Source organism: Chrysochloris asiatica, unplaced genomic scaffold (genome assembly GCF_000296735.1).
Source record: "Chrysochloris asiatica unplaced genomic scaffold, ChrAsi1.0 scaffold00028, whole genome shotgun sequence".
In the NCBI taxonomy this organism is placed as follows: Eukaryota; Metazoa; Chordata; class Mammalia; order Afrosoricida; family Chrysochloridae; genus Chrysochloris; species Chrysochloris asiatica.
In genome coordinates, this window is record NW_006408546.1 from 8,663,848 (window position 1) to 8,675,296 (window position 11,449).

Below are 11,449 nucleotides of genomic sequence, written 5' to 3' on the forward strand. Positions count from 1 at the left end.
TCCTGGGCTTGGCCCTGCCCACTGCACTAACACTCTCTGGCTTCTGCCACACACACCAGATGTGCTCTGCCTCCAGCCACCGTGAACATGCTTCTGTGATGAGGACTTGGCTCATCTGGGCCCAGAGCTCTGCTCATTGTGGCGGGTGAGTTCTTGAACACTGTGTAAAACCTCCTCTGGGAAGTCTTCCCTGACTTCTCCAAGCACAGCATGCCCACAGCCTTGCTTGTGCGTATAATATTAACATGAGCAGTTAGAAATTAAATTGTGTTCCCCCAAAATAGGTGTCGCAAATCCTAATCCCTAAACCTGTGGAAGGAGCTCTGTGGATACTGGTTAAATGGTTAAATGCCCAGCTGCTAAGAAAAAAAACAGAGGTTCAAAGCCACCAGCCACTCCTTGGGTGAATGTTGTGGTAGTCTGCTACTGTAAAGATACAACCTAGGAACCCTATGGAGCAGTTCTATTCTGTCCTATAATGTTGCTATAATGGACTGATGGCACACAAACAAAACAACAACATACCTGTGGATGTAACCCTATTGAAAACAGGGTTTTCTTTATTATGTTAAGGAGGCCTTACCAGTGAAGGGTGTGTCTTTTGTTATATAAAAGGAACACACTAGGCAGAAAACTAAGGACGCACAAATGGGTAAAGAATGATAACCACCCAGAGATCACCAAGGAACCTAGAACAAGTGCCTTCCCCCAGATTGGAAAGAGAATCTTCTTCTAGCACGGGCACCCGGTATTCTAATTCTAGCCTCTTAAACTGGTGAAGGAGCCCTGGTAGCGTAGTGGTTACGAATCAGGCTACGAACCGCAAGGTCAGCAGTTCGAAACTACCAGCTGTTCCGCGGGAGAAAGATGAGGCTTTCTGCTCCCGTAAAGATTTACAGCCCAAGAAACCCTGTACACGGTCGCTAAGAGTCAGAACCAACTCCACAGCACATAACAACAACAACAAAACTGGTGGTAGAGTTCCAGTGTGGCACTGTAGGATGAGCAATGAACTGCTAACTGCAAGGTCAGCAGTTCAAACCCACCAGCTGCTCCTCAAAAACCCTCTGGTGGCTCTCTAGGAGTTCCAACAAACCCAACAGCACTTAACAACAACAACAACAATCTGGTGGTGCTTTAGGATAAGCATTGGATTGCTAACCACAAGGTCAGCAGATCAAATCCACCAATCGCTCTCAGAAACCCTATACAGGGTCGATCTTAGATGGAACCAACTCGGCAGCAGCAAACTGTAGGAAAATACATGTTTGATCATTAAAGCCACCCACTTATAGCATTTCTGTTATAGTAGCACTAAGAAACTGAGATACTGGCTGGGATTTGTTGTCTAAATAGTTCGCAAGTCTGGACTCATATAATCAAAGCATTGCAATACCCCTGCCCCTACAATCCTCCAGGGCTGTGCTGCTCAGGGAAGTAATGGAGCATCAAAGATGAGCACAGGGAACACCCAGGGGGTGGGGCAGGGTGAGCTCATCTTACTTCCTGCTGGTTCAGACCTAAGTAGGCAATAGGGACTTGGGGAGTAAAAGAACACCAACACCAGGCAGGGACTAAGAGATCTGGGCTCTTGTGTCCACTCAGCAATGACAACTTCTGGATCCTGCAACGTGTGTACAGCCTTCACCTCACAGAGCCTCACTTTCTTTACCTATAAAATGATCAGCAGCTCTATCCATCAGATCATGATGACAGAACGCTGTGGCTCGCTATGTAGAAAATATCAGTGATTCACAAAACCTAGCTTCCCTTCTTCCTCTTTCCCTCATCCAACTACACAGGGAGCAGAGCAGGGATGACTGTCACGACTTAGTACAAAAGTCCCTAACACTTGTGCTCTTAACCAACAATCAACCAGTTGCCATTGACTTCATTCCAGTTCATGGCAACCCCACATGTTGTAGAATAGAATGTGCTCCAGGGGATTTTCACCAATGTGTCATTTATTGGCATATTTCATCTTAGTAAAATCCCAACAAGATAATGATTACCCTACGGTATGGGCATGGAAAATGAGCACAGGGTGGTTCTGACAGTGCGGGGTGGGCTGGAGTGGAAGTCCAACTCAGAATAATGGGATGGAGGGGGGTGGAAGGCAGCAGCACACAGCTGTGACCTGCCCTGTGGTCCTTCTCACAGATCCTTCCTCTGTGGAAGAAACACCTCCTGACAGTAGGAAGTCCAGGACAGCCAGCATCTGTTGCCTGGCAACTCTCGCCAAGCTTATCACTAAGAGAGAAGACTCAGAGTGCCCCGGGGGCATATCAGGGAGGGCTGGGTCCCAGGTGTAGGAGGGCCAGGAAAGAGGAGGAAGCTAGACTGGAGATGCCCTGAGGTCTGGGATAGTTCTGAGAGGCGCAGCTGGTGAGCATCATCCCTTGCCTGAATCCCGGAAGCCTATCTTGCTCCAGACTGGGAGCCACGCTGGTTGGATTATGGAACCAGAACTAGCACTCCATCATACCCAGAAGTCACCTAGCCCAGTAGCCTCAGGGGCACCTGGAGGAATACAAATAGGTAGTGGCAGACCTAGACAGCACCACGGTCCCTGATGTCCCCAGGCCTGGATAGAGAGTGTGGCCATGGGAAGGGTTATCCTGGCATCATAGCTGGGAATCAGCCACCTAATTTGGGTCTTCCTTTCTTGGTAATTAGTTCTCACCAGGAACCTGGGCAGCCTCTCCTCTCCACAGCAGTGATTAGGGCTGGTAGGGAAAGGCTTTCACTGACCCCAAGCTCTCCAACAACTCTTTCCAACCACCCCAAATAAGCATAAGAATGCTAAGCAATCCCAGCTTCAACCAGACTCTCAAAAGAAACCCTAGCTCCTTTGTGCCCTGCCCCCACCCTGCAGCCTGAGGAAGGCTTTCCCCTGACTACTCCCATGCTGTGACCTGGTGGCTCCTCTTCAGCAAAGAGCTTGGCATATATATTCCCCAATAGTCACTGTGGCAGACCTCGATGTCATGTTGCCCCACGAGATCCAACTGTTCACCAAGTTTCTCACAGTGACTTGAGTTCCAATTCTAATTCTGCCACATGGGCATAACTGTCTAACTCTGTACCTCTGCACCCTAATCTATAAAATGAGGATACCTCACCCACACCCACAGGATGGCTGGGAAGACATAATACCCCATGTGGTACCTCAGGCATTGTGGGTATTCCATAAATGTCACCAGAGATTGGTCAAAGAGAAATGGAGGACAATCAGTTCCATTAATGTGTCAGGGAGAGCAGACTCAGTCTGGACTCATCCTAATCCATTCTCTTCTCCAAGCCTCCTCGCTCCTTTCCTAGGCACGGATGAACCAAACAGTCACTCCCCAGCTGAAGGCCTCCACCAGCTCCCCACTTCCCTTCAAAGGCCACTCCACGGCTCAGTCAACCTCTGTGATTTGCCTTTGCCTTGTCTCTAGTCACAGGGTGATGGGGTGGATAGGTTCCCGGAGACGCTGGCACCCCCTTTAGTACCTGGGAGATGGCTGTGGTCACAGCACAGAGTGAACACTGAATGAAGTCTCCCTCGTCCCCTGGTGCATCTGGCCAAGGTCCTTCCAAGTCTAGCAGGGCTCTGACCTGTCATTCTCATTATGCATTACATGGAAGCTACTTCTGCTTTAAAGGCCCTATTCTGCCTTCAGAAATGAAGCATCCTCTGCTTCCTCCTGGACCCCGGCTTGCCCCTTGGGTATGTCACCACCTGGGGAAAGGTTCAGGACACGTGGTCCAGTCACCACGGCTCCCACTTGCTTTGTTATCAAGAGACCAGGCAGGTAAACATGCTTTCCTACTAAAAACATCATTTTACTAAAAAACAATATTCAAAGCAGTGAACATTTACTTTGAAAAAGATAACAACCTAGTTTAGGGCAAAAATTATGGAAGTATTAAAAGGAATTGAAAATTTCATTCCTTGAGACACAATAAAGCAGCTCACTGAGGAATCCTGCCTGTTGTTGATAAGGGCATGGAGTCTGTTCCAACACATAGCAACCTTGTATAGGGTTTCCGAGAGGGGCTGGTAGGAGGTTTGAGGAGTCCTTAAGGGTTTTGAATTGTCATTATTTCTTTCCCTTGTTCCAGGAAGCAAAGACTTGCTTATCACTCCAAGTCCCAGGCTCTGACTGGAGCCCCATTTCCTGGCAACCTACCCATCTTCAGGCAGTCTGTCTACTCCTTCCCCCATCAACCTCCACCCAGAGCTCCCCATGTTCTCTTCTCTGTGGTGAGAAATGAAAAAGGAAGAACAGACAGTTGAGAAAACGCCCAGTATGGTCTTTGTAGTAATCTACACAGATGCTTCTTGATTTTGCTTATGAACCTCTCTCTAATCATCCCTAGATGATGCACAGTTAACACACCTGACTGCTAACTGAAAGGTTGGTGGTTCGAGTCCATGCAGAGATACCTAGGAAGAAAGGCCTGGCAACCTACTTCAGAAAAATCAGACACTGAAATCGCAAAAGAGCACCATTCTATCCTGACAGACATGGAGTCACGGTAACTCGAGAACTCAATCAAAGGTTCCTGGAAACTGGATCTTCTCGTTTACCCTCTTCAATGGTTCTAACAATTTCTCTCAATTATTTACACTGAGACCAGACAGCCCTGTGCAGTCATTACTTCACTGGGCAACAGTGGAAGACAGGGAGTGGGCAGTCCTGGCAGAGGACGCAGGGGCTAAGGAGGACCGAGGGAGGAGCGGTAGCCTGGATTGGACAGAGATGGTGACCCCCTACGCCCTTCAGGCCTGTTCTGGGAGAGTTTCCACTATCAGGGCAAAATCTGTAAGGATGAGTATTCCTGGGCTGATTTTAAGAATGTAAGAAGTAACAAAACAACAACGAAATTATTTAATATTATAATGTGATTCATTAAAACTTCACAGCTGCAAATGATTATAATAATCAGCTCATATAAAAGATGATCATTACGATCGTATCTCCACAGCCAGAACACAGTCCAACAGTTCCTCTCTCCTCCCTTGCTTGGTTCTCACAAATCTAGAGCAAGAACTGAGAGCGTAGCACTTTTCTCTTATACCAAGTATGGGCTCATTCTCAGGTTGGTGGCTGCCTCGACTTTCCTACACCTTCTTAAACAAATAAAAAAGCAAAAGTTCTGGGTCTGTACCTAACATCCAAAGTACCCTCCCATATCTCACTCACTAAAGTTGAGAGAAAAATTAAGGGAGAGAAAACAAGACTGAGAAGCTGAGGCACAGAGCAGCTAGGCTGTTTGTTCCAGATCTCAAAGTGCTTTCAGGCAGGGTCAGGTTGGGTGTGGCCCCCGTCCCCTCCGGTGACCTTGCTGCATTCCGGTTTTTCTTTAGAGATATGGCCCGAGAGATTCAGGTTCTTTGAGGTAAACAATGAGCCGGGCAAGACCAACACTAAATAATCAAACCCTCTAAGAAACATTCTTCAGTGTTGCTGGTAGAACTCTTCTGGCATAAGCAAGCAGCTGGTGTCAAGGATGAAGAAATCCTATTTGAAAGCTGTCTGGACTATCTTCACTTTTAATCTATTGATGAGCCATCAGCAAATCTCATGCAGCATAGATAATCTCATCATTTTCAAATCAAGAGATTGAATGCGCACAAACCACCTGCGGGTGGGGAGGGGTAAAAAGATCACAGTCCTCATCTGGTACAGTGTTTAAAATTCAGTTAGGGTTTTTTGTATCTAAAAAATTTACAAACATTATTAAATCTTTAATTAACTAAGACAACAGAAGAGAGGTCATGGGGAGGCATGTGATTAATAGCTTTTAAAAATGTTCACGGAAGACGTGATGTCATGGTGGTGCTGTAGTGGAAATAAACAAATGTTTATTTTAACCACATCCCAGCTGGTCAGAAGTGGAGTCAGGCACAGCAGAATGAGGTGGGGCTGGGAGGGGTGGGGAATACAAAACATCTGAGAAAGGCTGTGGGCACACCACCAGATCAGTGAAGGGCAACCTGTGTGGTTATGGAGGGTGGTTACTAGAAGGGCAGAGGTCAGGCTGGACTTGAGACTGGGGAGTGTGGGAGCTACCTAAACCCTAACTGGAGCATCACTGGATGAGAGTGGTGGGATAACCCTCACTCAACACCCACAATTCACAAGTCACCCTCATGTGCTTCTTGTACAAAAAAATGGATTCTTCTTTCCAGGGACGTGAGCTCCTTACAAGACCTATTACTCAGACCAAAGATAAGGGATAGCAGTCTGTTACCTGTACCTCCTCCAGGATGTGCTCCTCTGACACCTCAAAACTGGCTCTCACACCCCAGCAATATGCTCCTAACAGCAGCCTGTTCTCCTCTCTGCCCTCAGCATGACTTGTATAGACCTTTTTTGTAATTGCATGCACAAATGTCTGCATTTGCCATGGACCTTAAGTTCCATGAGGGCAGGGAAGCACTCACAAATCTGACTACATAAAAGTAGAGAGGATGAAGGAAGGGAGAGGGGAGTGAATGAACCAATGTATTGAACAGCCAAAAGGGCAACTGCCAACAGAGTGACATCGTCCAACTGTGTTCTATGTGGAGCGGGCCTCCTGCAGCACCTCTGCGGGGACAACATATGGAAGGCTGTTGGTCGGAAGGAGAAGCTGGCCTGATGGCACTGGCCTGGGAAAGCAGGCAGAATGTTCATTGTGTCCATCCCATCTCCAAGCTTCAGCTGGAGGAACTTAAGAGATGGAGAAATCAGAAGATAATGGAGTGCAGCAGACACATTCCTGCCCTTCCCTCCTCACCACACACACTGAGAGGCACCAAGTGAAGCCTAGATCCCCACTTAGGGGAAGATTTGTACCCCGTAAGCCCACTCTCCTTTCTCAGATACCTATTCAAACCCATCCCCTTTGGAAGCTCCAGTGACGGACATCAGCACAAGAGTATGACCTGCTGGCACAGAAAGTCATCTGAGCACCAGCAGGATTGTACAGCTTCCCTAATGCCAGGAAATCTCTCACCCTGGATCAAACAGCATCCTCCCTATAATCCCACCCATGCCAAAGAACAGTATCTATCTGCTACTGGAATAGAGGTCTCTCATGGGTTGGAGGTATTCCTTTCAGAGTGGCTCCATAAAGGCTTCCCATTGAACCAGTTCCCTGGTACCTCTGAAGGCCTGGTGTCCACCCAGGGATTATCTGGCCCATGGTACCCTCCTCATCACCTAGCTCCAGGTTTTGGAATCTAGTTACCTTAGCTCACTGGCTTCGACTGCTGCTGTCTCTATGCCAGGCACAGGAAACAAGAGAAGGCCACCCTTCTCCAGACCATTTCCCTTGCCCCTCTCTGTTAACATTCAATTCATCCAGCCAAGTCCATACTGCTCTCAAAAGTTCTACTGAGCTCAGTCGTATTAAAAGTGAGAGACTCTGAGGTCAGACAGGAAGTGAGAATCAGGGGGAGGGTGATGGCCAACGTGCAGAAGGTTCCCTCCACCTCAGGCCACAGAGGATGCTGGCACAAAGGACCGACACATGCAAAGTTGTGTGTGAGCAAGGTAGTTTGGGAGTGCAAAAGGAAGCAGCAGCTGTAGTGGCTCTACAATGGGTATATCCCCTACCTAGTCCAGAGACCCAAAAAGCTCAGTTAAAACCTACGGTAAACAACCCACTAATGACAGAGTTCTGGTGTGATGCTAAAGGATAAGCAATGGACTGCTAACTTCAAGTCAGCAGTTCAAACCCACCAGCTGCTCCTCAGAAATCTTATACAGGGTTGGTATGAGTTGGAATCAACTCAACAGCACTTAACAATGACACAAACAGTGGGAGGAAGTTTTTTAGGGCCTGGGACTCCCTGCCTGCTAGAAGGGACTGGAATAGCCAGCAGCGGTACCTTGAATGCCTAGGGACTGTGTTCCAAGGCCCCACAACCCTGGCCTGAACGAATTAGCCCAGCATATCCACCAGGTCACCCAACCCAATTGCAGGCTGACCAGACAGCAATCTTCTTTCAGGAAGACTGCCACTTCTTGGCTTCCTCAATTCAAGGTCATCTTAATGCTCAATGACATGTCAGTGAAAAATAGTGGTCTGGGATAGAAGATAGAGGCCTAGCCCCAGAATCATTAATAACCCAAAATGGGACTCTGGGCCATCACCGCCCTCTTCCTGGGGTTCAGGTTTCCCACCTGAACATATGGTGCAGGTGGTGGGCTCCAGTGCTTAGGTCTCAGCCTTTCATCTTTGTGATTTTCTGGGCGTTTACAGTGCCCAGTAGGGGCCTCAGACCACCAGGAATTCTGAGGGAGTAGAGTTTTTTACTCAAACTCACCAGAAACATTTTCCTCATCAAACTTTTGCTTCTTTGCTGAAGCTTTTCCAGACGTGGGATAAACAAGTGTTTCTGGAGAACCTAGCAGGTCCCAGGTGCTTTGAAAGGCACTAGGGAAACATGAAGAAGTAAGAGAATTGCCCTCACACAATCATTTTACAGAGACAGAAACTGAGGCACAAAGAGGTCTCAGAATTTGTTCAAGGTGACACTGCTAGGAATTCAACCCCCAGGTTGCCTGAAGTGGGCAGAGTTCTCGGGCCTGGTGGTAAAGAAGGCCACTGAAATCCCTTCCAGGCACAGAGAAAAGCCAGATCTAAGAAACTGGGATCTATTAAGACCATAAACTAGAGTACAGGCACAGAACTGGCTGGCTGAGTTATCCTTGTTCTGAAATACCTGGCTCCTGGTGACCACCTCTGACACCTCTCAAAGGCCCAAGCATTGAGCAAAAAGGAGATGGATGGACAGCAAGCTCCACAACATACACATACACAAACGGGAGTAGCACTGTTCCCCGAGCCCACCAGGTCCTTTCTAAGGTTGTCCTTCTCTTGGTTCCCTTTACAGACAAGTATCAAACAAGGTTAACAGGACTGGAGTGTAGAGCTGGAGCTGGAGTTCTGCCCTCCCCCGACTGCCTCCTCCCAGAACTGGGCTGGTCACTTCCCAGCTTGTCTTCCAGCAGCTCCAGTAACAGGCTTCTGAAGGGATGCTCTGGGAGCCACTCCTTCCTACAGGTGTCAGCCAGGTCCATCCTCTTCAAGCTGGTCTTCCACTTCTGGACCAATCTGGGTTTCGAAGAAGCTTATCGCTGGGAGGCTGCTGGGCAGCAGGTAAACTGTGTGCTCCTGGTCCCTCCCCCCATTCCCTTGGCTCTGGAAGGCTGCCATGCTGACCTCCCCTCCCCCAAGAAGGGCTGTGAACTGGGAAGTGGGGGTGGGAAGAATCCACAGACGATCTCCGGAGGAGTGCTGGGAAGCCTAGCAGGGCGTGTCCTGAGCCTTTCTCTGCCCAGTACCAGGCTTCACAGCCTCTCCGTGTGAGGCGCCCTGTATCATTCCCCCAAATCTGCCTCGCATAGAGATCCATTGCTCTTATCACCCAAACCCCTGTGACCAAATGAGGCTAGTATAAACTGGTGAAAAACAGCGGGTCTAGAACCTTCTGTGTCCAGTCGGGCGTAAGCCTGGGAAGGTAGGCGCCCCCTTCCCATACGGCCTGAGTCCGCTTTTTCCAGAAGAGGCAGGTGTCCGCCTTTCCATCTCGAAATCCCTAGCCAGCCGTCGGCCTCAGGGCTGGACGTGCCCTAAAACAGGGTTCCACGCAGAGTCCGCAGGGAACCCCTCCTGCGCAGCCAGGTGGGGGGCAGCCAGAACTGGGGCCCGCCTCGTTCTCCGAAGAGGGGCTCCCGCCTCCCTGCGTCCCCGCCCCGCCACCTGCGCTGTCGCCTGCAGCCGGTGCCGCAGTGCGAGCGAGCCAGCGAGCCCGGCGCTTTCACGCCTTGGCGAGCGCCGCCGAGCGAGCCGCCGCCCTCCGATCTCCCGGCCTCACCGCACCTGCACTCACTCCGACACGCACCCCCAGCCCCGCACCCAGATCCCACCCTTCATCCCCACCTCCACAGGCCCAGTGCCTCCGCGATCCTTACAACAAGCCCCTCTCCAGCCCGACCCCGCCCGAGCCGGCCCGACCTCCTCATCCTCATCCCTCTCCTCTGCTAGGGCAGGGAGGGGCCTTTCCTTGCCTGGTTCGGGGGTCCCCATCGGGTAGATAATTTGGCAGCAAGGTCGAGTCGGCGCCAAGCCAAGAGAATAAGCCAGGTACTTACCGCTCTGTTCTCCCAGGAACACCAACTTGAATTTTCTCAGTGGGTTCCCAAAATCTCCCCCTGCGGACATGGTGCTGGCTGCCGGGCTGAGAGAGGAGGAGGAAGAAGCGAAGAAGAGAAGGGCGAGGGGAGGCGGCCGGCGGTGCGGGTGCCTGAAGGGGGAAGGGCTGGCTGCGCGCGTCCCTGATTCCCCAGCTGCGTCCCGGCCCCGGCCTGCGGCTGCGTGTCCAGCAGTAGCGGCGGCGGCGGCGGCAGCGAAAAAGGAGGAGGAGGGAAACAGGGGCTGGGCTGCCGAGGGCGGCGCTCGCTGCGGTGCGAGGGGCGCGCACTGGACGCCCGAGGCGCGGCGCGGGCAGCGTGGTGCGGGCGGAGCGGGGCGCAGGGACGGCGCGCGGGGCGGACGAGAGCTCTCCCGAGCCGCGCGAGTCCGCCCTCCCCCTCCTCCCTTTACCGGCGCCTGCGCTCTGCGCGCTCCCCAGCCTCTGATGTCATGCGGGGCCCCTGGCGCTGCGCGGCTGGGGAGCGACCACCCGCCCACCCAGAGACGGCAACCGTGCGGGAGAGAACTGCCTAGATACGGCTGCTGAAGACTCCCGCATCGGACTATCTCTCGCTGTGTCTACGTTCTGTCTTCTTCATTCTATTCCTGTTTTGAACCCAGAAAAGAAAAGAAAAAAAAAATGACATAAATTTGTCAGGGGACATTTGTTTGTTTCTTTTTTTTTTTTTAACCGCGATGTCATTCCCTATCTCCACCTCCTGAGACACTGATGCACAGCGCAGCCCTCCGAAAGGGTGGAAAGGAAAGGAGGTGGAAGGAGACAGGACGTCTTAGGGTGTCTGGAGTGGAGAAGACGTCTGAAAAACCTGGTGCAGACCGCCTCGACTCTCTTTCATCATCGGTGTCACACTGATCTGGCCAGCGAGAAGCGCCAGTCCAGGGCGCACCTACCTCAAGCCAATCGCTCATAGAGATAATTTTATCCGATATCCTAACTCTTTCGCCACTGGAGAAAAAGAAACAAGGACACCCCCAATAACAGTGCGGCCATCTCCAGGGCAGGGCAGTGCTCTGGGTTATTTGAGCCTGGAACTACCAGGCTGACGATGCCGCTCCTGCCTTGGCAATTATGTGTCTCAGGGAATAGAACTAGTGGAGGACACAACGGTGACCTCCAGTTCTATACTTGATTTCCTTGGCCCATTGCAGTCACACGGAATGGGTGTGAACGGATGATTAGGTTTTAGATGCCAAGGGTTGGAAGAGCTCCTAAAACAGTGCGATCGCAAAACATACTGGTTAATCAAGGTTT

General features: G+C 50.7%; 1 protein-coding gene across 2 annotated transcripts in view; it reads right to left on the reverse strand.

Moving 5' to 3' along the window:
• Nucleotides 1-10,535, reverse strand: part of RAB6B (RAB6B, member RAS oncogene family) — a 92,635-nt gene extending 82,100 nt beyond the window's left edge. The window contains exon 1 of one of the 2 annotated variants that reach the window (XM_006840034.1): nt 10,137-10,535. In XM_006840034.1, the coding sequence (XP_006840098.1) occupies nt 10,137-10,206 (70 nt within the window). In that variant the 5' untranslated portion in view covers nt 10,207-10,535. The remainder of the gene's footprint in view (nt 1-10,136) is intronic. The other variant, XM_006840036.1, reaches the window with a different exon arrangement.
• Nucleotides 10,536-11,449: the final 914 nt, after the last annotated feature.